The sequence below is a fragment of the Cotesia typhae genome, unplaced genomic scaffold, assembly GCF_013202065.1.
Source record: "Cotesia typhae breed Kobodo isofemale line unplaced genomic scaffold, CoteBio_Ctyphae contig_5, whole genome shotgun sequence".
Taxonomy (NCBI): Eukaryota; Metazoa; Arthropoda; class Insecta; order Hymenoptera; family Braconidae; genus Cotesia; species Cotesia typhae.
Window position 1 is genome coordinate 6,844,909 of NW_027423757.1, and position 26,117 is coordinate 6,871,025.

Sequence of the window (26,117 nt, forward strand, 5' to 3'; positions counted from 1 at the left end):
AAGACAGAACACAACGCCACAAAACAGAACATGTGAGAGTGTACATATTTTATTAAATTGTGTTTTCAAACTTATTGTGTTAAAATTAATTGATAATATTATAAAAATTACATACACAAGCTCAAACAAGTTAACCTAAAAATTTTAATAAAAAAAAAAAAAAAAACAGGTAAAAAAAAATTATTCTCATTAAAAATTATGTTTATAAAAATTCTTGTAATTCTAAGATAAATTAAAAATATATTTTTTATTATTTAATTTTTTTTTTTGCAAGTAAACAAAATGTTTTTACATCTTTTATTCACATTGTCTTAACTGATAAATTAGAACCTGCATAAAATTATGACACTGAAGTTAGCAAACGTCTGAAAATTTTTATTAATTAAATTACAACTAAAAATATATTTCTAAAAAATTACATTTATAGTTTTTCAAGTTTTTTACAGGTGAATTTTTTTTTTTTTAATTATTTAATTGAAATTTTTTCAATGAAAAATTTTGAAGTTTATTTATGTAGTTTTCTTTACTCCAATCAGCTGATAACAATTAAATTTTATTTTCAGGTTAACAAGAATATTTAAAATATTATTATAAGATGACAACAAAACGTAAAGCAGCGGACACTCTAATCCCAGCAGAGGAAAGTGATTTACTATCAATAAAACCATTGGGGGCTGGTCAAGAAGTAGGAAGATCGTGTATCATGCTTGAATTTAAAGGGAAAAAAATAATGCTCGACTGTGGGATTCACCCAGGACTGTCCGGAATGGACGCTCTACCGTTTGTTGATTTAGTTGAAGCTGATGAAATAGACTTACTGTTAATATCACACTTTCATTTAGATCACTGTGGTGCTCTACCTTGGTTCTTACAGAAAACCAGTTTCAAAGGACGTTGCTTTATGACACACGCCACAAAGGCTATTTATCGATGGTTATTATCGGATTATATAAAAGTAAGCAATATTGCTACTGAACAAATGCTGTACACCGAGTCGGACTTAGAAGCGAGTATGGATAAAATAGAAACGATTAACTTTCACGAAGAAAAAGATGTTTTTGGTATTAAATTTTGGGCTTACAATGCAGGTCATGTGTTGGGTGCTGCAATGTTTATGATTGAAATAGCGGGTGTTAAAACACTCTACACAGGAGATTTCAGTCGACAAGAAGACCGTCATTTAATGGCTGCTGAGATTCCTAATGTTCGTCCAGATGTTTTGATAACTGAATCAACATACGGTACACATATACATGAAAAACGAGAAGATCGTGAAAGCAGATTTACTAATTTAGTTAATGAAATTGTTAATCGAGGTGGTAGATGTCTGATTCCTGTGTTTGCTCTTGGGCGAGCTCAAGAATTGTTATTAATTTTAGACGAATACTGGAGTCAACATCCAGAGTTACATGAAATACCTATTTACTACGCATCATCACTTGCCAAAAAATGTATGGCAGTCTATCAAACTTATATAAACGCCATGAATGATAAAATTCGTCGACAAATAGCTATCAATAATCCATTTGTATTCAAACATATTTCCAATCTTAAAGGAATTGATCATTTTGATGATATTGGACCTTGTGTAGTCATGGCATCGCCGGGTATGATGCAAAGCGGTTTATCACGCGAGCTGTTTGAGTCTTGGTGTACAGATGCGAAAAATGGAGTTATCATTGCCGGGTACTGTGTCGAGGGTACACTAGCCAAAACAATACTGTCGGAACCCGAGGAGATAACAACAATGAGTGGACAAAAGTTGCCACTAAAAATGTCTGTGGATTATATTTCATTTTCAGCTCACACTGATTACAAACAAACATCTGAATTTATTAGACATTTAAAACCACCTCATGTAATATTGGTACACGGTGAACAAAATGAAATGAGTCGTCTTAAATCTGCTTTGCAACGTGAATATGAGGATGATCCTACTACTTCAATGGAAATACATAATCCACGCAATACAGTAGCTGTGGAACTTAATTTCCGTGGTGAGAAGACGGCTAAAGTTATGGGAACTCTTGCTATGGATACTCCAAAACCAAAGGAAATTTTATCAGGGATTTTAGTAAAGAGGAATTTCAATTATCATCTATTGGCACCATCAGATCTTTCAAAGTACACGGATATGAGTATGAGTCAAGTTATTCAACGGCAAAGTATTTATTTCAACGCTTCATTGCCAGTTCTTAGGCATCTTCTTACTCAGATAGCTGGAAATATTGATGTTATTGATGATAAGAAAATGCGAGTATTCAAATGTGTAGAAGTTATTGTTGAAGGTAAAATAGTAACCATGGAATGGATTGCTAGTCCTGTTAATGACATGTATGCTGACTCTGTCCTCACCGCACTTCTTCAAGCTGAAATGATGGATGCACCACCTAAAACACTATCTGCGCCAACTAAAATGGATCGCATGCATTTCAAAGAGTGTCTCATCGAAATGCTGCAAGAAATGTTTGGTGAAGATTCGGTGCCTAAAATTTTCCGTGGGGAAAAATTGTACGTTACTGTTAACAGTAAGAAAGCTCATATAGATCTCGCAAATCTTAATGTTTCATGTCCTGAAGATGAAACTTTTCAACAAATCGTTCAGACTGCTGTAACTAAACTTCATCAATCTCTGGCGCCGCCATGTGAATCATTATGATTTTATTAATTATTATTTAGTTTTATTTCTCAAATTTTTGTACACAATTAATTGTGTACAATAATTTTATAAAAATAAAACGAATTTTTTGTAAACAGTTGTCATTCTATTTTATTTTTTTAATTTTAATTATAGGTTTTAAATAATAATTTAACTACGAAATTAATGAAGATAGTGATGACGACAACATATTTTTCAAAAAAAAAAAAAAAATATATATATATATATATATATATATATATATATATATATATATATCAAAATAAAAAAAAAATTTCGTTCAAAAAAATTAAAATTAAAATGGTAGACTCCACTTGTAAATAATTACCAATAATATTACTTGTATGGAAAATTAATAAAGATCATAATAACGTAAATACAAAAAATAATTTTTACAAGTTATTTTATTTATTTTATTTACAGAAATAATTAAAACAACAAAGGTACATAAAAAAAATTGTATAATCGACTATTTATAAATTTATATTGTTATGATTTAAGTTTTGATTAATTGTTGAAAATATCAATATGTATAAAATTGATTTTAAATCACAGAAAAAAATATTTAAAATAAAAAAGAAACAATGACAGTAATTAACAAGACACGATTTAATATGTACAAGTTCAATAAACTACAAATTAAAAAAAAATATGTGAGTAATAACTATCAAGTTTCAAACTCGTATTCTTTCAATTCACCCCAAGCAGATCCAACTTTAACTTTAACTGGCAAGGGTACAGATAATGAACAAGCATGTTCCATAGACTCTTTGATAATTATCGTTACTTTTTCAAGATCTCCTGCATTAACTTCATAAATTAACTCATCGTGCAGTTGAAGAACTAAATAAGCGCCTCTTGGTAAAGTATCTCTACTACGTCTGAGTTTTCTCTTAGCATTTGTTCCAGAAAAAACCATCAACATATCAGGAAATTCATTTTTCAACCTTTCATCAATAAGAATCATCGCTTTTTTGGCAATATCCGCTGCAGAGCCTTGAATTTTCGTATTAATAGCTTGTCTCTCAGCTTTAGCTCTCAGCGCTGATGACTCGTTGTTTAAATCTGGCAATAATCTTCGGCGTTTCATTAGTGTTGTAACATATCCTTGTTTCTTAGCTTCTTCAAGAGCTTCAATTAGCCATTTTTTAATTCCAGGATAAGCACCCATAAAAGTCTCCAAGAATTCTCGAGCTTCAGTCTCGTTTACTTGAAGCGTTTCAGCTAGTGTTTTGATTCCCATTCCATAAATCATTCCGTAGCACAATTGTTTAGCTCTTTGTCTCATTGTATCATCAACTCTTGACTCAATTGTATTGTACCAACGTGCTGCAATATTCTTAAAGACATCTCCGGGCTTCTTCAAGACACTACAGAGTTTTGGTTCCTGGGAAAAATGTGCCAATATTCGTAATTCTAATTGACAGTAATCGGCAGACAGCAAAATATTTCCCAATGCTGGAATAAAAGCAGTACGGATACTAAAAATTTTACTGTTATCAGGTGCATTGAAGTCACGAGGAACATTTTGAAGATTCGGTTCATGCATAGAAATTCGGCCTGTCTCTGTTGTAGTGTAACAGTTTCCGTATATCCTGTTGGATCCTTCAGCATGTTGTAGCAAAGGACAAATATTTCTTACATGAATGGTATTTAATTTTCGCCAATAAATAACCATCTTAGCTACCGGATGATTGCATTGCTCGAGGACTGCTTTATTAGCACAAGCTTTTTTGCCTTTATTCAAGCCAAGAGCTTCTGAAACAGCTCGAGAGGATAAAAAATTAAAACTTTTTCCAATTGATCGATAGATTTGATTTTGAAGCTGTGACATTTCTTCAAGAATAGCTTTTGATAATCCTTCTAGAGACTGATAATTCATTCCCATTCCTGTTAATTCCATACGAGCCAGCAGTTGTATTGTTCCCATTTCTATTTCCTTGAAGGTATCTAGTAAAATAGGGTCTTGCGTTATCAATTTGTCTTGAAAACCATCTAAAAGAAACCAGGTCAGCAAAGCCTCAGTACCAGATCTTATTTTACTTGATATTTCGCTTCTGATATTCAGCCCCGGTCCAGTATTATTTGGAGTACGCTTGATGTTATTTAAATGGATTTTACTTTCAGGTAAATGTTCTTTAACTAATTCCTCAAAATTATTATAAGTGATATGAGAATTTAACAACCAATTTGAGGTAATTATATCAATAAATTTACACGAAGGTGTTACTCCACAGCATTTGTACAGCATTTTGTAAGATTCTTTGAGATTGAAGCATTTTACAATTAATTTACTTGTTGATAATATTTTTGATAATAAAGACATACGTTCTTTCACTGGTACACGATTAGTTTCACGAAAATTTTCAAAGGGTAGATAGTAAATATGTCCACCCCAAGTAATTGCAACTCCACAAAGTTTTCTATCATCACTAACTCCATCAGTATGTTCTATTCTTCTTTTAGAATCTTGATAAGCTTCATAATTTATTATTTTAGTTCCAATACCAAAATTATTATAGGAAAATATTTCACATGCTAGCGCCAGCGCGATTTCTTCTTTGTCATCAATTTCACTTTTAAATTCATTAAATTTTACCTTATCAGATATATCTACAATTGATAATTCTTTTAACAACGATCTTTTATCAAAAATTTTTTCATTTTTGCTTCTTAGCACTGAAGATGGAATTGATTTTTCAGCAACTAAGTAAGTAGTTTCTGTTGGAATATTTTTCTTTACAATTGGAGCAGCGCAAGGTGAATCATCGCATAAAAACATGTCATCATCCTCAGAATCAGCCGCATTATGAACTTGAACTTCTGCTTGAATTTGATTAGATTTAGATGTAGTCGGTATTAAATTTATATCAGCTTGGTTTTTGGATCGCAAATTAATACTAGAACTTTCAATTACCTGAATATTTTTTTGAGTACGATTTCTCAAGGACATCATTTTTATTTTCGAGTGATTTTTTTTATTCATTCCAAAAGACTCCTTAGTTTGCGAAGGACTAATAATGTCATCCTCAGATTTATTTGAACCCGTTGATCGTCTTCGGTTAGCTTCATAAGTAATTAAACTAGCTATCGGTGATTTTTCAACAGTAGGAGAATTGTACTTACGTTTAGCCGCTATATGTAATTTATCTAAATCAGTAGACCTTTTCCTCTTTGGAGTACGATTTTCATTGCAGTCTCTCAACTTTTCTTGTCTCAAAATTTGTACCGTTAATTCTCTACAGGTTTTTGACAAATCTAATTGATTTTGCAGACGTTTATTAGCATCATGAGAAGTTCTCGTAGAGTTCCAAGTATCTTCATTCCATATTAATGATTTATTATAAGTTACTTGAGATCCTTCTGCATTACGTAACTCTTCAGACTTATTTAATTTGATTTTGCTCGTACTTGCTTCTGATTTTTGTCCTTTGGAGGCTTGATCAACAGAAAAATTTGTATCATCAAACACAACATTATCTAAATCGACAATATTTTGATCTAAAAGATTACATTCTTGAGTATCTAGGTTTAAACTATCGCCAAATAAACTAGGACTCTGTGAATATGATGAACGTTGTCGATTTGAAGTTGAAGTTACCAAGGAACTGGGAGTTGTGACTGATTCTATAACATCTTCTGGAACAGGTTCTTGGGTTTTTTCTTGACTAATTTGTTGATCAATATTGTTTTCTTCATCGTCGGTTATATCTTCAATAACATCTGGAGTATTAATTTGTAACACAAAATCGTCTTCAATACTATTTTCTTGATCTTCCTCCTGAGCACTATTTGGATTAATTACTTGTGATTGAATTTGGGGTTGTGCACAAGGTATCAAAGCATTTTCTGAAACATTGCTGCCACTACTAAGTTCAGAATTAGCTCGAGACAAAGTGACAGGCTCTGATAATTTGCTGACTTGAGATGCTTCTAATAATGTTTTTGATAAATCAGTCCCAGTTGCTCTTCTCGAGCGATCCTTTTTATCCCACTCTACTTGTTCTAATCCTAATTCAGCCTCTACCAAAGCTCTGGCTTCCTTAACCAGCATAATAGCAGCTTCACAAGGGGTAAGTCCATCTTTACCAGTGACGAAAACAGTTCTCATTTCCCTTCTTCTTGCAGCTTCAGTCTCATGCTCGCCATGTTGCTCTTTTTCGCTCTCAAATGGTAATGCTTTGTACAATGCACGCTCAACATCCATTGCATCAGCATTAGCAAGCTCTGCTACTGTAGTAATACCTTCTTTAAAAAGACTTCTTGCTCTCAATCCATTCAACATTGGTAGTCGCAAAAGATCCAATAATTCTCGACAAACTCCAAACTGTAAACGTGTTTGAAATTGTGAGACCAACAATTCAATACAATTCCACCCGAGCTTTTTACAAAACTGCGAAACCATTCCTGCAAAAGTTGAAGATGACTGTTGAAGACTTTGAATAACACCTCGCACACAATCGTACTTTCTACAAACAACATGTAAAGGCACTTCTCTGACAAGATCATGAAGTGCCAAAGCTGTAAAAAAACGTTTGTGAATGTTCAATGTCTTGGTTTGTTTAGGTTGACATCTCACAGCTGACAATAAATAGGCTTCACTTACTCCAACAAGCTGTCCAACACGTCTCTCACTCTCTGAAATATTTTTCCATAATTCTAGATACGTATACCAATCTATTTGGCCAATTTGATTAGATGAATTAAATGGGGTCACTAGATAAATCACATGGAGTTCTGTATCCAGTACAAAACATCTTCGAGCTTTTTGAAGTTCTTCAAATAAAAATAATCCTTCTGTTGGTGGTACTGAAGCTGCTAAGCAAGCTTTTCCTAGTGGAGTAGCCACCCATCTAGATATTCCATCAGATTTTTGTATCAGTAATAATTCATTGCTAACTAAAAAATCGATAGCATCTTTGGTCATTTCTTCCACTAGACTCGTATCACTTGTAAATTTTAAAAGCGTACAACTCATGTAGGCTTCAACGTCAGTAATTGTATAGGCAACTTCACTGGCCACTGCTTCAAGTAGAGCACGAACTAATAATCTAGAGCCTTCTAAGCATGATTCAATAGGTTTTAAGTCAGATTTTAAAAGATTTGAGACTGTATTTCGTTCAATTGGTTTACAAACTAAAATACTTTCACCGGCAGTATCTTTACCCATTCGTCCTGCTCTACCGATCATTTGTTTATAAGTCAGAGTATCAATAACTTTACCGTGAAACATCGGAGTACGAATAATTACTCTCCTTGCTGGTAAATTAACTCCGCTGCTTAATGTAGACGTTGCTGTCAGAACTCGCAGAGCTCCTGTACGAAAAGCACCTTCAATCACATCACGTTCGTCCATTGTCAATCCTGCATGATGAAATGCTACTCCATATGACACTGTATGTTTCAAAACTTTATCCAAACCAACTGGAGTACGTTTCAATTGTTCAAGTATCTCCATAATTGCATCTCTACTTAATTGTCCACGTAAATTACCAGCTAATTCGGATTTTTGACTTCCTACTTTGTAAAATGCAGCGGCAATTTGATTTGCTAAACTTTCACACCAATTTTTTGATGGACAAAAAATCAATATACTGTGGCTATCTAAAACAGTTTCTAAACATAATTGTATAATATTATCTGGATCATTAGAAAGTTCTGAATATGGATTTAATTCTCTTAAAATATTCAATTGATTGTCATAAATTGTAGTTCCGACTTTACAAAGTTCTTTCAGTGGCACTGGTCGATAATCGGTGTTATAAAGCTCAGCGTCCAGCCAGTTTGCTAACAAACTAAGATTTGGAAGTGTTGCAGACATTCCTATCAGTTGGATGTGAACATGTTCTTCTTTTAAGGTCATATATTTTAATTTGGTCAATAATAACTCCAATAAATAACCACGGTGAGGATCACCAAGTAGATGTAACTCATCAATTACAACTGCACCAAGAGTTTCTAATTGTTTTTCTTCCATAAGTTGATTTATCAAAGAATTGGCTTTTTCAATCGTTGCAATCGCTAAATCAGTTGCAGCAAAACCTCCATGTGGATGAACACCTCCCATAAAACCTTGAACTTTAATACTAGTTTCTGATAAAAGTTCTTGAAAGTAGTACATTTTTTCTCGTACCACTGAAACAAAAGGTAGAACAAAAATAACTTTTTTACGACGTTCAAAAATATTTTTTATCAACAATATTTCTGATACTAAAGTTTTTCCGGCTGACGTTGGTGCTGAATAAACAAGATTCTTGTATCTTTCCATAGTATCAGAACTACTTAGACATTCGAGTTGCCAAGGAAACATACTTACTACTCCCCGAGATTCATATTGACGTAAAATAGTTGATGGTAAACCCCAGTAAACTAATTTTAATCGATCTTGACTCGAAATAATTGACGGTGATTTTATATCATTACTATCATTACTTTTAACTGATACTTGACTGCTTGACGGGCTTATTTTTGCATCTATATGATCTTGAGTTAATTGATTACTTAACCGTTGTAAGAGTGATACTTGGACGTCATTCTTTGGTTTTTCATTATCATTTAAAATTAATTGATTAGCTCTACGGAATATCTTTTGGCTTCTCGAGTTACGAACTGATCTTGTAAGTTCCAAACTCATGTTAAACATATCATCAGTATCCGAATCATCTTGATCTTTTAAAGGCTCTGGTTCATTTAAAACTTCTTTCACATTAAGACAATCTGGTTGATTTTTTTCTTCCAGTCCATCTGGAGTTTCAGTTTCGGTAAAACATTTTGAACCTGTTGGATGTAAAATTTCCGAATTATTATTTTCTTTAACACGATTTGGTTTCACGGTTTCGATAATTATATCAAGAGCTGGTTTTTGCGTATTATTTTTCTTCGGACTTCTAGGCTTTCTTGGACTGTTTAATTTTTTCGGAGTACCAGGCTTTCGTGGACTATTTGATTTTTTTGGACTTGTTCCATTTCTTGAAAATGATATAATGCTGTCTTTAAAATATTGCGCTAAATCAGTTTCATCTTCTTTTTTTCTGGTCGAATCATTTTTTGAATGAGTCGAGTTATTTGTCATGTCACTAAATGATTTTTTAAATTGTTTTTTCGGTCGTACATTAGTAAAACTTGATAAATCTGCACTCAAAAAAGTAGCTAGAGTTTTATCACCCATCGACTGCATTTTGATAAATACTTATTGTGTATTTTATTGTTGATAAATACTTGTCACCTATGAACCAACCATTTATAATGTTACTCCGAAAATTTTAATGGATTTAATACTTGTTGTAACCTCGATCTAAAAATTAAAAGAAAAATAGTATAATTTAATTTCTAGTTAAAATATACTTTGATAACTGATAATTTTTATTTTTCATAATTATATATATGATTCATTAGATAAGATAAAAATGAATGACCTTAAACTTAGCTGTAACTTGACAATTTTTTAAATTTCTTTAAAAAAAATTATTTTTAAAAAATTACATTTTTAATTTATTAAGATTTCCACAAGTCCATTTTTTTAATAACTATTTTTTTCCTATAATTTAGTTATTAAAGAAAATTTTAAAATTGTAAAGTGACAGCTAAATTTAATGTCATTAAAAATAAACTTACGTTTCTTTGGTTAGAAAATTTTATGAGTTGTTTTATGTACATTTCTATTTAATACTTTTGATGAATATATTTTTAATTTGATCGTTTCATTTTTTAATATTAAATATTATTTTCTTATTAATAAAAATAAAAATAAATGTCATTTTACAAATAAATAAAATAAATAATTCTTTAAATTTAAATAAACATTTTCTGGTGTTGACAGCTGACTACCAACTGCTAGGAGTGAATAGAAAAATTTAACAGCCAACTTTAGAAGAAAAACTTGAACTCCGAAATAATTATCAAGTAATTGTTTAATTAATTATAGTAACTATTAAATAAACTAATGACTAATAATTACTAACTTATTAAAGGATCAAGATAAATTAAAAAATACAAAATTTTCAATAAGATATTTTATTTTCAATTTTATTACAAATTATTTATTGAGGGGCTTTGCCACGACCGAATCCACCACGGAATTCAAGATCAGCTGTACCAGGACCAATGTCAGCCTTCTTGTCACCAGGAGCTGGAGGACCACCTGGTCCACGTCTGTATCCGGCACGGTCTTCAGCGGGTCTTGAGGACTCGCTCTTTGAAGCAGCGGGACGTGGGCGAGATGTCTCAGGACGAGGTTGTCTTTTCAATGTCGATGGGACAATTTCTGGAGGTAAGTGAAGGTATCCACGGAGGAATTCAATACCTTCATTGGTGAGATACCAATAGAAGTGCCTCCATGCGAATTGTTCCTTTACGTATCCTCTTGATTTCAAAGACTGTAATAATAAAAGAAAAAAAATTATCAATATTAGATTTAAAATTTTGATTAAATATAAAACATAATAAATTATTTTATAACACTAAAGTTAGGCGACATTTAAAATTTTTTTTTAATTATTAAATTAGAGCTAAATAATATTTATTTGAAATTGCACGTATAGTTTTTCAAGTTTTTTTACAAATAAAATTTTTTTTAATTATTTTGTAATAATTTTTTCTAATTTAATTTTAATAATAATTTTTCATTTAATGGTAACGATAAATAATAATAAAATTAGTCGACGTTTCTAATTTTTTGATTTCTTTTTAATAATTAATTTTTAAAATTTTTTACATGTGAAATTTTTTCTTTTACTGTTTTTTAAATAATTTTTCAATAAAAAAAAATTCTAAAAATTTTTAGATATCGGCTAACTTAATTTTCATCTAAAATAAATATTAAATCTTTACAGTAATTATCGGCTAGATTTTTAAATTTTAATTTAAAACAAAAAAATTAAATTAAAATTATTTATTCAAATTGATTTTTTAAACGTATAGATAATTAAAGGATAATACTAAAATTGAGAGACATCAGATGATTTTCAGAATTTTTATAACAAATAAATTAAAGCAAGAAAAATTTATTAAAACAATTTCATCTTTGAAATTTCTAAAAAATTATAAATGAAATTTAAAAAAGTAATTTTCTAAACCTGGTTTATTTTTCATGAAAAATAAAAAAAATTGCTTCTAATTGGACAATAATATTTAATTTGTTTACCTGCATAGCCTTGATGACTTCAAGATTCGGAATTGTCTCTAATTCCGGGTGTTTAGGTGCATGGTAATCCTTTTTTGCAACCATTACTCCTTCTTTGAAAAGATGTTCATAGATTGCATTGCGATTCTTCTTGGGCATCAACATCTATAAAGTAAAATATATAAATTAATTAATCGATCTCAATACGTAACACTGAAAATTACAGACATCCAAGAATTTGTTTTCAATAACAAGTTAGTAATTGTTACAAAAAAATTTGGACTTAAAAATTTTAAAAGTCTCTTGCACTACATCAACATTAGGTTTATTTACTTATAGGAGACAAATATACGAATGTTCACAATTTTTAGTCTTGTAATTAATTTTATACTAATAGACCATTAATTTTTAGGGTAAACACGTGTAAAACATATATTTATTGACACAAATTCAACATGACATCAATTAACGTAGGTTAGTTTGTTAAAAATCCACTGACAATTATATTTTATTGAACTGTGAAATTTAAACAAATGCTAGACACACAAATGAAAATTTAAACTAATAATTTAAAACTAAGATAAACTAGGAAATTAAAAATTATAATTATTTAAAATATCTATTCAAACAAAAATTTGTAGGTTGTTCGTTAAAACACATTTACTTTTTGTAAGATAAAATCGCAAAAATTTTAGATTTGACACAAAAATTAACAGCCTCATAATATAGAAAATTAATAAAAAATTAAATATGCATCTTACTTTAAATAAATTTTATCGGATGTCCGACTTTTAAAAAGATTTATATTAAAAAATCAGCGTTATGACACGCTAGATGCCTGAAGGTATCGTGAAAAGACATATTGTTAAGCATGAACTTAGAACGTAGCTTTTTCCAACAAGAACACCAGTCGATAAGCCGTTTAGTGTTTTGTCCTTTAACATTTAACGCCGCTATGAAGTTTCAAACTAATATTATACATAATCATCACAGACTTAGTCGATAAAACAGTTGTCAAACAAACAAACAGATTTGACTTGACATAAATACTTGTTTTATTTATTATTAAAAGTTAAAAATTATTTATTATTATAAGTTAAAAATGATCTCATCAAAAAAGTATTCTAAAACTTTTATAATTTATTAAAAATATATTCATTAACATAATCTAACCATTTATTTTATAATTAAAAAAAAAAAAAAAAAAAAAAATTGAGTGATAAATGATCAAAAATAAAAGTTAATAATGTTACCAGGAATTGGTTTATTTGGCACAGGAAGTATTGTTCGTATGATAGTACCATTTTTACGAGAGAAAGGTTTTAAAATAGAAGCTGTATGGGGTCGGACACTTGCTGAAGCTGAACAAGTAGCCAAAGATCTTGACATTCCATTCCATACTAGTCGTATTGATGATGTTTTACTTCGTAAAGATGTGGATCTTATATTTATAATGTGTTCACCAAGTTTGCATGCACAGATAGCAGTGAAAGCACTGGGAATTGGTAAACATGTAGTGTGTGATAAACCTGCTGGATTGAGCCAGAGTGAGGCATTAAAAATGGTTCGTGCTGCTCAGTATTACCCTTCATTAATCAGCATTGTAAATCATAGTCTTAGGTTCCTTCCAGCGTTTATGAAAATGAAGACTGCTCTGGATGATGGCTATCTAGGTGGTCCTGTCACAGTTATTGACATTAGAGTTCAAATGGGTAGTCTGCTACGCAATGGTAAATTATTAAATAAATAAAATAACATGACATTAAATTTAGCTGTCACTTTACAATTGTTTTAATTTTTTTTTGACAAATAAATTATAGCAAAAGAAATAAGAAAAAAACAATTGACTTATAGAAATTTTAATAAATTAAAAATGCAATTTTTTAAAAATAATTTTTTTGTTAAAGAAAATTAAAAAATTGTCAAGTAACAGCTAAGTTTAATGTTATAAAATAATACTGAAACTTTAACTGTCAGCTGTTGATTTAAAAAATTTCTTTTAACAAATCAATTACAATAAAAAAATTTTCACTTGTAATTTTTATTCATTTTTACATGTGGAACTTTTTTAATAATATTTTTTTTTTAAATAATTAAATTGCTAAAAAATTCTAAAAAATTTTTTAATATCTGTCAACTTTAGTGTCATTAAATAAATACAATAATTAAAAATTTTTTATTTAGTTATTTATTCAATTAATCAAAAAATAATTTTATTGTACGTTTTATTACAGCATATGACTGGCTTTGTGATGATACAATGGGTGGTGGTATCCTAGCACTCGTTGGTAGTCATATCATAGACTTGATATTTCATTTATTAAATCAAAAAGCATCAAGAGTTCATGCTGTTGTTAAGACTTTCACACAAACTACAAGTAATATTAACGGTATACGCCGTGTTACTTCGCCGGATTTCTGTTCTTTTCAGATCGAATTAACAGGTGGTACATTAGTAACAGCAACGCTGAGCAATCATCTTCAGGGTCAATTAACACAAGAGGTTTTAATATGTGGAGTAAATGGTCATTTACTTGTACGAGGTGGTGATCTTTATGGTTGTCGTAATGGTCAAGAAGAAATACTTTATCGAGATATAGAATGTTTACAAAATTGTTATCCAAGTGTATCAGATTCAATACCACGACCGTATATTAAAGGACTTAAAAAAATGATTGAAGCTCTACGTGAAGCTTTTCAACCGGTAGAAGATAAAAGAGGGTGGATTAAAGAACCAGTATCTCAAGCTGCTACTTTTGAGGATGGTCTGTACATTCAGGCTGTTATTGATGCTCTGAGACAGAGTAATAAACGTCGTGAATGGACTAAAGTGACAATATTGACGGAAGAACCTGATCCGAATCCGCTTTTAAGTGCTGCAGTACGTGCTACTGCGATTTCAATTTAATTCAATTTATTTTATTAAAAAAAAAAAACCGCATCTATAAAGCTATTTTTTCATTATAATAATGAACTTTTACTTTGTTCACATAGACAGTATTAAAATTGTTTACTAACTTATTAACTAATTATTTAAAAATTTTAATTACGGGAGAAATTTTTAAAACAAAGTACGGTTGTATGAGCTATAGACTAAATTTAGTTTTAGAATAGTAAAAAAAAAATAATTTTTTATAATTTCTTCGATAATTAATCCATTCCAGTTTGCAATTATTTAATTTTCTAATCTATTGTTTTTATATGTATATTTATATAAAATATTTGTGATTAATAATTTTAATAATACAGAGCACGTAAAAGCAAAAAAAAAAACTGCTTCAAGTGTACAAATTATTCTTTTTTATGATTATTATTTTTGTATTTTACTATTATTATTGTTTAATTGAATGATCAGTAGAATTATATAAATGATTAATTTTTTTTTTTTTTTTTTGTTACTTATATAATCTTAATAACGAAGAAATGCAACTACAAAATTGCTGCAATATCGCCAGAGTTACACATATAAAATATCGGGGAAAAAAGAAAAAAACAAAATTATTTTTAAACTTTAGATCGTTTACGTGCAATCGCATCTTCAACAGCCTTTAGTTGTTTGAGTAATTCTTCACGGCGTGAACTAGCTTTTTTCGCAGCTTTGGCGGCTGCTGCCGCAACACTTGCTTTATTATCTAATGCAGGTGGTGACTCAAGTGGTCTTTTTTTACCAGCTATTGTGGCACTACGATCAATTTTTTTTGGCGGTGGTATATTATTTTGTGGTTTAAGAGTAAGTTTAACGGGTTGTGGTTTTGAATTAGGTATTTTGATGGATTCGTTAACTTTTAATGATTCTTTACGCATTTGAGGTGAAATAGCTTTCCTTCGTCTAATTTCAATCGATGATGTTGATGAGTAACTTGATTCACTTGAATCACTGCTACTTCCACTGCTCTCTGACCCGGAGCTACTGTGTGAAGACCTTTGTTAAACATTCAAAAATTTTTAATACTTAATAAAATAATATCATATAATAAAATAATGTAATGAATATTAACCTTGATCGTGAACGACTTTTGATAACTTTAGCAACAGCGGCAGCAGCAAGTGCAGCTTTATCTCTGCTTTTTTCATGATGTCGCGTTGCAATTAAAGGACTGGGTGCTGGTGGATTTAGTCCAGCACGTCGATGAAGAGTACCAGTCGGTGAAATAGAACCTTTAGGACCACCACGTGGTGATGGCGCAGGTGGATTCATCAGCATTGCACCGCGTGATTGTGACGTTGGTAAGGAATTTGCGGCAGGAGGTGAAGATGGAGGATATTTTCCTTTGGTATGGGTTCTAGATCGGACTGAAGGAGATGGGGAACGGGACCTGGACAAAGAGTCATAAGAGGAATAGCTACTGCGGCTTGAACTACGACTGGAGCTAAAAACATTAGTCAGTTGTATTTTATTTCTATTTCAAGATAAATAACATATTTTTAATTCATAAAAGGAGTTACCAAAAGTGATATTCGATTTTTAAATTTCAAACTGTTTTTGATCAACGAGCTTTTTTTTACAAACAGTAGATATACTTGAATTTTTTTTTTTTTTAACTTTTTAATAAAATATGTTAATTATTCTTCAACTTTTTTTTCTCATCAAATATTAATTTATTTTTAATGGAAAAGAAAAAAATAAAATAAAAAATATAAAATGATAAATATCTTACCTTGTGCTTGAATACGATGATCCAGATGAATATGATTGTCTTCTGGGTCGACGAGAAGATGGATTACGACGAACAGCACTAGGTGATTTACGCCTCATCCATGGATCAGCCCATTCATCACCGCGTCCACGCTCTGCTGGTGGTGGCTCTTCCTCTCGCCAAGGTTTAGCAACTGGAATTCTTTCAACAATAACTTCCCTAGATGGTTTCTTGTGTTTTTTCTCATACTTTTCATAATAATCACGCTCTCTATCACGTTCTCTTTCTCGTTCACGCATCGGCGGCGGAGACATAGAATGAGGAGCACCGCGAGGTATAGGATGATGTTCAACGCGTTCTCGGTACTCTGGTCCCGAAGAACGTGGATGATCAACTTTATATTGAACTCTCCGATAGTACTCAGGAGGACCAGAGGGTGGATATGAATAACCTTCTGGCTCATCGTAAACTTCAGGAGTCATACGGGGATGTGGAACTCTCCTGGGAGGAGCTTCTCGTGGAGGCCATCTTTCAACAAGTGGTTCGGCTGGACTCATTGGTCTTACATAATAACCTCCTACATCGCGATCCACGTCTTCTTGACCGAGACTGAGATTCATTTTCTTTTCTTCAAAGTCCATATCTGTTTCCTTACGTTTGTTCGCTTTTCGCATCATTTCTTTAGCATGACGAAGACCACGTTCCCAAGCTGACTCGGGTGGAAATTCTTCACCACTCTTTGGTGGATGATGAGCGGATGGATAACCTGGCATCGGTCGAATATTTGGTCGTTCAACATGAGGTCGGAAGTCGTGAGCCCCACTCGGGTGTGGTGGATAAGTCATAGGTCTTACCATGTCAAACATTGTGTAATTACCTTTATCAGTAACGCCAGGGTGAAGAAAACGACAACTTACACCCCATGTACATTGTCCGCGATTGTAAAAACGACACACTGGTCGTGGTTCTGTTTCTTCTGGACGCGCGTCATCTCCATCGCTTAATTCACCTTCTTCAAGTTCAGATTCAACTTTTTCACCATCTTCCGTGTCGTCTTTACCATTCTCATCATTTATTTCACCAGCTTCAATTGTCTTATCTGTATCTTTAAGATCTTTATCTTTAGAATCTTTAAATTCTTTAGACGGTGCTTCAGATTGAGCATCTTCACGATCATCTTTCCACTGTCCCTCGGCTTCGAAATCAAGCTGCTCACTCTCTTCAGCAATATTAACCGATACTTTTTCATCTTTATCATCTTTCTGCTCTTCCGTACGTGAATTATTTGATTCTCGAGCATTACTTTTATCATGACTCTCTTCAGGCTCTTCAACGCCGTCCATACTATCAAGATCTGAAACATCGGACAAATCTTCTCCATGTGTCATTGGCACTGGTTGTGCTCTTGATTTAAGCTCCGGCTCATCATCAATATCACCATCTGAAATTTGTTCTCCATCTAAATTATTGTCAGAATCACTTTTGTGATTAAATTTATCATGAGGAGATCGTTTTCGATGTGAACGATTGTTTGTCATCGAATCACGACCAGACTTTGAAGATTTCGGTGAGCTCTGTCCAGAAACCGGTGATTTAGGTGAACTACGTCCTGATAATAAAGACTTAGGTGAACTATCTCTAGAGCCAGTATTCCTAGGAGACTTCGGTGAACGTGGTGAAGGCGGATCTGACGTAAATGATTTTGGAGTATCTCTATCATTTCTCGGTGATTTTGGAGAACTTGGACCTACGGTACCTCTATAAGAATCTGAATTTTTTACAGGTGATGCTGGTGGTGAACTACGGTCAGATCTTGGTGAATCAATGGAATTACCGGAATGATAAGATTTTGGAGATAAACTACCTGATTTAACGGAACTGCGTCTTGAGCGAGAAGATTTTGGAGAACGAGGAGATCGCGGTGATTGTGGAGATCTAGGTGATTGATGAGAAGGAGATGATTGAGGCGACGCTGGTTCACTTGGAGATTTTGGCGACCTTTCTCGGGGTGACAGAGGAGATGCCGGTGGAGAACATGGACTTTTGGCATGAGGTGAAGACGGAGCTGAACTCATTGGTGATTTCGGACTTGACTTTTGATCATAACCAGGTGATAAATCATCACCACCAGGTGGCGTTTTTCGTCCACGATGACCTTCATAACCATCTGAAGAATTCTCAGAGCCAGAATCTGACATACTGGAACTTTACTTTACCCTGTAAAATATATTAAATTATTTTAAAAAAGTAGAATTTATTAAATTTACGTTGGCTGAAGAAAGCCTCGGTATACTAAGACCGAACAAGTTAGTGTGGCTTGACATTATTGTATCAAATAATAAGAATATTACAACAATAAAGTTTATTATAACAATATGATAGAGAAGTGATAAAAAAATATTGTAATTATTATTTTTTATGGCAATAAAAATAATCATCATTTTTATGCGATCATACCTACGAAAGGATCGCACCAACGTGTCTATACGTCGTAACCGACGAATAAAACTTACCTGTGTCGAATAATGCTCGTGCAGTACTTGTTCTTGAGGACGCAACACGCGCTATTCGTAACACTTTAAATATTTTACGACACATCAGAAACCCGGACTTTGATTTTTTCTCGTTACTTTTCAATTATTTACTTTACTTAATTTTTATTCGTATACTTTAACTATTTGATACTTTACTCAAAAACTCGACGTGTTGATACTATTTTTTTCGACACAACATTATTTTTTATTATTATTATTGTTATTATTATTATAACATTTTTTTTTGGTTTTTATTTACCAACATTTTCATCAAACAAACTTTTGTGTTACATTAGATCATATTACATACTTTTTTTCAACGAAACTGAGTTTATATATAATTTTCTTTCTGTTACTTTACTTTATTTTACTTTACTTATAACTTGATTACAATTTCAAACACAACACAAAGCAAAAGAAAACTTTTTTTTTAACTTTTAAACTTTTTGGGTACTGCACTAGAGCAAGTAAACTTTTTTTCACCTGAAAGAATTTGGTTTGGACATACTGATAAAGAGACAGGTTTAAACAATAATTAATCCTAAATAATCATAGTCTTTAATTTTATTTAAAAAAAAAAAAACATTAAAATTTTGATTTTTATTAAAATAATTAAATTTGAAGGTTAAGAGTTTTTTTTAGATTATAAATTTTTAAATACTGATTGTATATATAAAATATAAAATATAATTTTTCTGTTTTTTATTAAACCGAAGTAATTTTAGTTTGTACATTTGATTTAAAAAAAAAAAAAAATGACAGAAATGCAAAGCATTTGTGCAACCATAATACTTATCAAGTGGACGATTGTATATTTACTCATCTCGATAAATTATCATGTGACAATGGAATCAATTCTAAAAATTTCTCCGATAAAATATAATAAAAAAGAAAAATTTTAATAATAATTATTAATCCGATCATAAGTGGTTAAAATTAATTAAGGATTATTGTGAACTTTTATGGATTTTATTGGATATCAAATTTTATCAATGATTACCGGATAAATTACATTATGTGTTTAAAAAAGTGGTATTAACAATGATCTCACCTTTTTTACTCCGGAAGTCCGTGATGTATAACCCAATCCAAAGTTGCAGAAAATAGAATAAAATTAATTAGCTGATTTCCTGCAATTGTTGATTCTAAGCGTTGATTCCACCAAGGCGAATAATAAAACGACAGGTACTGTCCAAGTATTTGAGAAGTGTCCTGAATGTTTATTTGTGTCTCCTCTCCTCCTCTTTCGATACGAATAGTTGTAATTTATTAATGCATAAGTCCTTACAAAAAATAAATAACCAATTAAATATATATTAAGTAACCAATATTATAATGAAAAAGTACGGCGATGATGAAGTGTAAAAAATATTGAATAATAAAGTGCAAAATGGATGTATACATACTGGTTTGATACTGAGTAATAGAGGATTGTAGTGTAAAACCCTAAGTAGAATATCTACTAGTATTACCAAGTTGAGAAACTTCAATTGTATTTTTAATAAAAATTGATGACGATATAAAAATAATAAAGTATTAAAATCCAAGATGGCGTGAAGATCGATTTTGACGCCATTTCACAGGTCACGACATGGAGTATAGAGTCAATTACACCGTTCGAACGGAACACACTTCAGCTTACTGTGACTTCTACAGTACCGCGATTTTTGGATCGAAATAAATTGTCGGGCTGCAGTTAACTAGTCAGACTGACAATATTTCGAATTTCATTTATCAATTTATTGAAATTTGATTAAACATTTGTTTGATTTATTTTTAATAATTAATAATAATAATTATTATTATCTGACAAATTAATTTATTCATTGTATTCTATTTGAAACCATCGTCTTAACTTCCCGCCGTTTTATTTCAAAAGAGATAATAACGCCCTCTCATTTTACTCCTTTTGTTTTTATCTAGTCTCCATGGTATTTACGAAGCCTTACTGTATCGTTAAATCAAAATCCATTTATTTTTAGTTTTAATAAATACTACAATAATTTGTCTTGTATAAAAAAAAATTATTTATAATTTATAAAAAAAAGTAACGTATATCAATTGTACAAAAAATCTCTGGGACAATGGAAGAATTACAAAAAAAATTACAAAATGAAGTTGAAGTTTATAAACAAATTCAACGAGGTAACCTATATTTCTCCAAAAAATTTACTTTAGTTTTCTAAAAATATAAATAATTAATTAAGCAAATTTTAGTAAATAGGAAATAACATTTCTGTTACTTATTAAAAAAAAAACTATGCAATTTGAAAATTATATCTTGAAGTCGATAAGTAAATAAATTAACGAATGAAAAAATTACATGTTCGTGTAAGGTAAAAGACCCAGTTATTGACACTAGGCTAGTTGATTGACACTTGCAATTTAATTTTTTTTAAAAAATATAATGTTCTCAAAAAAAAAAAACAATTATTTTGAAATTTATAATGAAGAAATTATATTTATTAATTTGAAAATTAATTTAGCAGATATTAAATAATTTTTTTAACAAATAAATTATAGCAAAAAAATAAGAAAAAACAATGACATTTAGAAATTAAAAAAAATTAAAAATGCAATTTTTTAAAAATAATTTTTTAGAGTTAATTCAATTGTTAAATAAAATTAAAAATTTACCAAGTGACATCATACGGATACCAAAAAACTTATGAACCCTGGAGGTGACTCAATATAACATCCATACTCTAATTAAATGATATTATTGAACACGTCGATTGATACTAATTCACTAATTATTGTTTTTATTTTCATTAGATTATCACAAGGCGTTGATAAATCGTCAACAACTTGATGGTCAATTAAATGAAACAACAACTGTGAAAGATGAATTGTATTTGCTGAAATCCAGTAATGAAGTATTTAAATTAATTGGACCAGTATTGATAAAACAAGATTTGAATGAAGCTAAACAAAACGTGAATAAACGTATTGAATTTATTACTAATGAATTGTAAGTATCTATTGAGTACAATCACATAATAATTTTTTATTTCTAAGAATACTTGGATAAGATCAATTATATATTTGATTGGCGATAAAAATAATTGATAAATCATTTTCATATAATTTACGCAAATTAAATAGTTTATAAAATGTTCCAAGTCTTTAAATTTTCATTCTAAATTGAATTTCTTTTTAAAGACGTAAAATTAGAATTTAGTTACTTAAATTTCATTCACTGTCATAATTATCTGGAATATTTAATTGACTGAAATTATTTTATATTAAATGACACAATGATAAGTGAATTTATATACTAAATTGTTTTCTCTATAAATTTTTTTTTTTTTTAGAAAACGAGTAGACACCTTAATCAATGATTTAGATGCTAAACAAGAAAGTCAACGTGAAAGTCTTGATAAATTGCAACAAATGTTCCAAATGGCTCAACAAAAAGCTGCTGCAGAAGCCTAAAAAGCAAACCATGTATTTTTGAATTTAAAAATAAAGTCATTCAGTTGTCTATCAAAAATCTCGTTCATGATATACATGTTTTTAATATTTTCGTTTAAACTAAATAAATAATTATTCTGAAAATTAAAAACAGTTTTCTTACTCTTGGTCTTACTATTAAAAAATACTTGTAACAAACTTGCTTATCATAAAAGTAATAATTCAAACAGATAATTGCAATGAATTATTTATTGATAAATTACTATCGACATAACAGGCGGGAAAACTCAAATTTAAAAAATTTTAATCAAAAAAATTGATTTTTCTTGAAACAATAACATTTTAGTTAATAATATTATTAACTCTACCCTTAATTAATTATTTAAAGAGACTAATTAGGAAAATTAGTCATTCTTTATTTAAATATTTTCTTTTTAAAAAGTCCTGTTGTAAAATGACGCAACGATCTTACGACCAATTGAGTGATAGTGTAATTTAGCAACTGCGCATTTGCCAATGTTGTATATTACGTGTTTTATTGATGTGGTTCGCAATACAAGTGTTGGAAGTTAAAATAGTTAAAATAAATTACAATCATAAGAATACAATAACAATAACAATATAATAGATAATAGATGATAAAACTTTGAATTATAAACAAAAAATCAATACAAAAAAACATTAAAATGAAAGCAGAAATACCTTGTAAAGGTAAAACGTTTTTTTTTTTAATTTTTCTTTCTATTATAAATGAGTTGAATTGTTTATAAAAATGTGTAACCAATAAAAGATAAGATCTATAGAATTGTTGATATCAGTTGTCAAGTTAACATGGTACAAAAATAAATAATGATAAATGAAAATATTTTTTTTATATATATATTACTAGCTGTTACCCATCCGCTTCGCTGGGCGTTTAATAGAATTGCATTTTTAGATCGAAACTTTAAATTTCTTGCTCCAAAATAAATTTTGTCTTCCTTAAAATTTTCTTGGCCCAAGAAATTTGTTTTTTCTGTGTAGGCTTTATAATTTCAGAGATATCGTGAAGAGTGACTATATATATATATAGAAAGTCTCTTATATATTTATATATAGAAGATAGATGAATGAATGAAGATAGATATTATCCTATTCCGGAAGAGAAATCCAAAAAATCAAATCTCATAAAAATTGGTCCAGCCGTTCTGGAGTTATAAATGGTGTAACTAACACGACTTTGTTTTATATTTATAGATAGCGACGGTAACGATGGCAATGGTAACCATGGCACCGGTAACCATGGCAACGGTAACCGTGGTAACGATAATCGCGGTAACGCTACTAACCATGGCAACGGTAACCATGGTAACGGTAATCATGGCAACGATAACCATGGTAACGGCAACTGTGGTAACGGTAACTATGGTAACGGTAACCATGGTAACGATAATCATAGCAACGGTAACCATGGTAACGGTCGGGGGTGGGGGGCAAAAATATGAAAATCAATTTCCGATTTTGATAAGAAGGGATTTCCGTAACATCCCTTCTTATCTCTCGTCTACGGTGAGAAAGGAGTACCTATGCCAAATTTCAAATGAATCGGTCCAATATTTTCGGAGATCTGGTGATGAGTCAGTGGTATCTCGTTTATCCCTGATTAAGAAATCTAATTTGAAACGATTTAAAATGATTTGAAATAATTTAAAAGCATCTAATTTGAATACTATGTAGATATACAATTAACATAAATGTAATCATTTCAAATCATCTTTCTGAATCAGGGATATGTATATAGATAAGGATCATTTGATTAACTGTTGTAATTTGAATTTCAGATGGAATGATAGAATCAAAAAGTAGTGTACCATCAACATTGTTATCGAGTATAAGGAGTGTACTTTTTGTTATCGGTACTGTTGTCATTGGCTTTGCTGCATTTTGTAATTCATTAACTTGGTAAGTGTATATGGTAATTAACGAAGAATTTTTTTCGTTTGACAAAGTATTTACAATTCTAGTATTGCAGAAAATATTTACAAGAGTTAAAAGTATAAAATATTAGATTTTAATCTTATTTAAATTACAAATATTGTACTGTACTTTACTTAATTTTTAAATGAATTTTCAGGCACTTACAGAGATTTTGGGGTGCATCAGGCGACTTTTGGCAAGCACAATGGGATAAAATCCTCGATAAATTTGGCGATGATCCTCAAACCCTATGGGTTTACGGTTCCTTATCGTTGACATTTGTTGTCTACTGGCTATTTGGAGGAATTTATACGATTTTAGACATATCGAATCGTCCTAGTGCATTACGACGTTATAAAGTTCAACCTGGAACCAACGAGCCTGTTGATACGCGAGCATTACTCAAAGTTATCGCCCAAGTGCTATTTAATCAAATAATCGTCGGTCTTCCAGTTGTATACTTGAGTTACCATTTAATGAAATGGCGAGGGTACCCACCAGTCCGTGAATTGCCAACTTTTCATTGGGTACTGGTTGAAATAGCTATTCACATTCTATTTGAGGAGATTGGTTTCTATTATTCACACAGGTAAATTTTAGATCAGAATCTTAAATGGATCTTTTTGCATTAAATAGAATCTAATTTATTTGAGATACCTAAATTTAAAAATATTCCAAAAGATGTAATATAAAAAAGTTTCAAATCTCAGTAGAATTTTAAATACATGTCACTCAATAAAATTAAAAAATGTGACTGAATAATTTGGAAAAAAAAAAAAAAAAAATCTTATTTGATTTAGGTTTACATTTTCAAAATTTTTTAAAAATGAACCATTAAAAAAATTTTATTTTTAAATTTTCATTTTCAAGATTTTCAAGAGTTTTATAATTTTATTTTTTTATATCATCAAGTTTATAACTATTATTTTTTATAATACTTTATTTTTTATCAATTTAAATGAAAAGAATATATGATAATTAAAAATAAATTTAATTATTTGATTTTTTGATTTTTATGACTATTAATCTTTTTGATTTCTATACCAGATTACTACACGGTCGTTATTTATATAAATATATCCACAAGCAACATCACCAATGGACAGCACCTATCGCCGTAACTGCAATTTATTGCCATCCACTGGAGCATATTGGATCTAATTTAGTTCCACCGTTTATTGGAGTATTTCTTGTTGGCTCTCATGTTGCTACAGCTTGGCTCTGGTTTTCTCTGGCTATCTTGTCAACTTTGAACGCACATTCTGGCTATCATTTGCCGTTTTTCCCATCACCGGAAGCACATGATTTTCATCATCTGAAGTGCGTTAATAATTTTCTACTTTCATAAATTTTTTTTTTAATTTATTTCCTATTATTTATAAATACTTCATTATACCAAAAATATTTCTTCTGAATTTTCAGATTTAATCAGTGTTATGGAGTTTTAGGTGTACTAGATCGTCTTCATGGCACTGATACCCAATTTCGCAATTCCCGAGCATGTGTACGGCACGTTATGATGTTAAGTCTTGTACCCGCGAGAGAAGCATTTCCGGATGATGAAATTAAGTACAATAAATCTAAATAAATTTGTTTTAAATCACGTTATTCCTTTTTCATAATAATTATTATGATATTATTTTAATTTTTACTTTTATTAATATAATATTTAATTATTATTAAGATAATAATGGTCTTCATTATATAATTGATAATTATAATTTTATACAATATTGTTATATACAACAAAACATTGAAAGAAAGATTGATAATTTGGAAATTCTTTTTATGTTTAA

General features: G+C 30.4%; 7 protein-coding genes across 11 annotated transcripts; 4 read left to right on the forward strand and 3 right to left on the reverse strand.

The window, feature by feature from the left end:
* Positions 1-27: 27 nt before the first annotated feature.
* Cpsf73 (cleavage and polyadenylation specificity factor 73) lies at positions 28-2,754 on the forward strand. 2 transcript variants are annotated; one of them, XM_074249030.1, is made up of 2 exons: positions 28-169; positions 564-2,754. In XM_074249030.1, exon 2 carries the CDS (start codon positions 596-598, stop codon positions 2,657-2,659), a length of 2,064 nt encoding a protein of 687 aa, XP_074105131.1. In that variant the 5' UTR covers positions 28-169; positions 564-595; the 3' UTR covers positions 2,660-2,754. The 2 variants fall into 2 exon arrangements, with proteins under 2 accessions (XP_074105131.1, XP_074105132.1); XM_074249031.1 differs by lacking the exon at positions 28-169 and adding an exon at positions 297-446.
* A 291-nt stretch (positions 2,755-3,045) lies between these two features.
* On the reverse strand, positions 3,046-10,484 carry Dnapol-theta (DNA polymerase theta). 3 transcript variants are annotated; one of them, XM_074249022.1, is made up of 3 exons: positions 10,274-10,483; positions 8,972-9,953; positions 3,046-8,794 (listed from the first exon to the last, which is right to left on the reverse strand). In XM_074249022.1, the coding sequence occupies exons 2-3, from the start codon at positions 9,834-9,836 to the stop codon at positions 3,327-3,329; spliced, it is 6,333 nt and encodes a 2,110-aa protein (XP_074105123.1). In that variant the 5' UTR covers positions 9,837-9,953; positions 10,274-10,483; the 3' UTR covers positions 3,046-3,326. The 3 variants fall into 3 exon arrangements, with proteins under 3 accessions (XP_074105123.1, XP_074105121.1, XP_074105124.1); XM_074249020.1 differs by having other exon boundaries at positions 3,046-9,953; positions 10,274-10,484; XM_074249023.1 differs by lacking the exon at positions 10,274-10,483 and having other exon boundaries at positions 8,976-9,116.
* A 172-nt stretch (positions 10,485-10,656) lies between these two features.
* Positions 10,657-12,693, reverse strand: LOC141531311 (small ribosomal subunit protein eS10). Its single transcript, XM_074249040.1, has 3 exons — positions 12,542-12,693; positions 11,802-11,945; positions 10,657-11,034 (listed from the first exon to the last, which is right to left on the reverse strand). The coding sequence occupies exons 2-3, from the start codon at positions 11,943-11,945 to the stop codon at positions 10,699-10,701; spliced, it is 480 nt and encodes a 159-aa protein (XP_074105141.1). The 5' UTR covers positions 12,542-12,693; the 3' UTR covers positions 10,657-10,698.
* A 293-nt stretch (positions 12,694-12,986) lies between these two features.
* On the forward strand, positions 12,987-14,995 carry LOC141531307 (glucose-fructose oxidoreductase domain-containing protein 1). The gene is made up of 2 exons (XM_074249036.1): positions 12,987-13,510; positions 14,015-14,995. Exons 1-2 carry the CDS (start codon positions 13,027-13,029, stop codon positions 14,686-14,688), a joined length of 1,158 nt encoding a protein of 385 aa, XP_074105137.1. The 5' UTR covers positions 12,987-13,026; the 3' UTR covers positions 14,689-14,995.
* Positions 14,996-15,140: 145 nt separating this feature from the next.
* Positions 15,141-20,339, reverse strand: LOC141531302 (uncharacterized). Of its 2 annotated transcripts, XM_074249029.1 has the most exons (5): positions 20,003-20,339; positions 18,931-19,434; positions 16,439-18,634; positions 15,779-16,150; positions 15,141-15,702 (listed from the first exon to the last, which is right to left on the reverse strand). In XM_074249029.1, the coding sequence occupies exons 3-5, from the start codon at positions 18,613-18,615 to the stop codon at positions 15,285-15,287; spliced, it is 2,967 nt and encodes a 988-aa protein (XP_074105130.1). In that variant the 5' UTR covers positions 18,616-18,634; positions 18,931-19,434; positions 20,003-20,339; the 3' UTR covers positions 15,141-15,284. The 2 variants fall into 2 exon arrangements, with proteins under 2 accessions (XP_074105130.1, XP_074105129.1); XM_074249028.1 differs by lacking the exon at positions 18,931-19,434.
* Positions 20,340-20,875: 536 nt separating this feature from the next.
* Pfdn6 (prefoldin 6) lies at positions 20,876-22,516 on the forward strand. The gene is made up of 3 exons (XM_074249041.1): positions 20,876-21,096; positions 21,727-21,922; positions 22,266-22,516. Exons 1-3 carry the CDS (start codon positions 21,036-21,038, stop codon positions 22,384-22,386), a joined length of 378 nt encoding a protein of 125 aa, XP_074105142.1. The 5' UTR covers positions 20,876-21,035; the 3' UTR covers positions 22,387-22,516.
* A 124-nt stretch (positions 22,517-22,640) lies between these two features.
* LOC141531309 (fatty acid hydroxylase domain-containing protein 2) lies at positions 22,641-25,924 on the forward strand. The gene is made up of 5 exons (XM_074249038.1): positions 22,641-23,076; positions 24,186-24,306; positions 24,479-24,910; positions 25,369-25,641; positions 25,744-25,924. The coding sequence occupies exons 1-5, from the start codon at positions 23,052-23,054 to the stop codon at positions 25,907-25,909; spliced, it is 1,017 nt and encodes a 338-aa protein (XP_074105139.1). The 5' UTR covers positions 22,641-23,051; the 3' UTR covers positions 25,910-25,924.
* Positions 25,925-26,117: the final 193 nt, after the last annotated feature.

What these genes read in the sequence shown, in the direction of transcription:
- Pfdn6 (XM_074249041.1), top strand. Translation starts at nt 21,036, where the DNA reads ATGGAAGAATTACAAAAAAAATTACAAAATGAAGTTGAAGTTTATAAA. An exon ending in TTATAAACAAATTCAACGAG is followed by an intron (nt 21,097 to 21,726) that starts GTAACCTATATT and finishes TATTTTCATTAG; the next exon opens with ATTATCACAAGGCGTTGATA. An exon ending in GAATTTATTACTAATGAATT is followed by an intron (nt 21,923 to 22,265) that starts GTAAGTATCTAT and finishes TTTTTTTTTTAG; the next exon opens with AAAACGAGTAGACACCTTAA.
- LOC141531309 (XM_074249038.1), top strand. Translation starts at nt 23,052, where the DNA reads ATGAAAGCAGAAATACCTTGTAAAG. An exon ending in TTTTGTAATTCATTAACTTG is followed by an intron (nt 24,307 to 24,478) that starts GTAAGTGTATAT and finishes ATGAATTTTCAG; the next exon opens with GCACTTACAGAGATTTTGGG. An exon ending in CATGATTTTCATCATCTGAA is followed by an intron (nt 25,642 to 25,743) that starts GTGCGTTAATAA and finishes CTGAATTTTCAG; the next exon opens with ATTTAATCAGTGTTATGGAG.
- LOC141531302 (XM_074249028.1), bottom strand. Translation starts at nt 18,615, where the DNA reads ATGTCAGATTCTGGCTCTGAGAATTCTTCAGATGGTTATGAAGGTCAT. An exon ending in TCATCGTATTCAAGCACAAG is followed by an intron (nt 16,151 to 16,438) that starts GTAAGATATTTA and finishes TAATGTTTTTAG; the next exon opens with CTCCAGTCGTAGTTCAAGCC. An exon ending in AAAAGTCGTTCACGATCAAG is followed by an intron (nt 15,703 to 15,778) that starts GTTAATATTCAT and finishes TGTTTAACAAAG; the next exon opens with GTCTTCACACAGTAGCTCCG.
- Cpsf73 (XM_074249030.1), top strand. Translation starts at nt 596, where the DNA reads ATGACAACAAAACGTAAAGCAGCGGACACTCTAATCCCAGCAGAGGAA.
- LOC141531307 (XM_074249036.1), top strand. Translation starts at nt 13,027, where the DNA reads ATGTTACCAGGAATTGGTTTATTTGGCACAGGAAGTATTGTTCGTATG. An exon ending in GGGTAGTCTGCTACGCAATG is followed by an intron (nt 13,511 to 14,014) that starts GTAAATTATTAA and finishes GTTTTATTACAG; the next exon opens with CATATGACTGGCTTTGTGAT.
- LOC141531311 (XM_074249040.1), bottom strand. Translation starts at nt 11,945, where the DNA reads ATGTTGATGCCCAAGAAGAATCGCAATGCAATCTATGAACATCTTTTC. An exon ending in AAGTCATCAAGGCTATGCAG is followed by an intron (nt 11,035 to 11,801) that starts GTAAACAAATTA and finishes TTATTATTACAG; the next exon opens with TCTTTGAAATCAAGAGGATA.
- Dnapol-theta (XM_074249020.1), bottom strand. Translation starts at nt 9,836, where the DNA reads ATGCAGTCGATGGGTGATAAAACTCTAGCTACTTTTTTGAGTGCAGAT.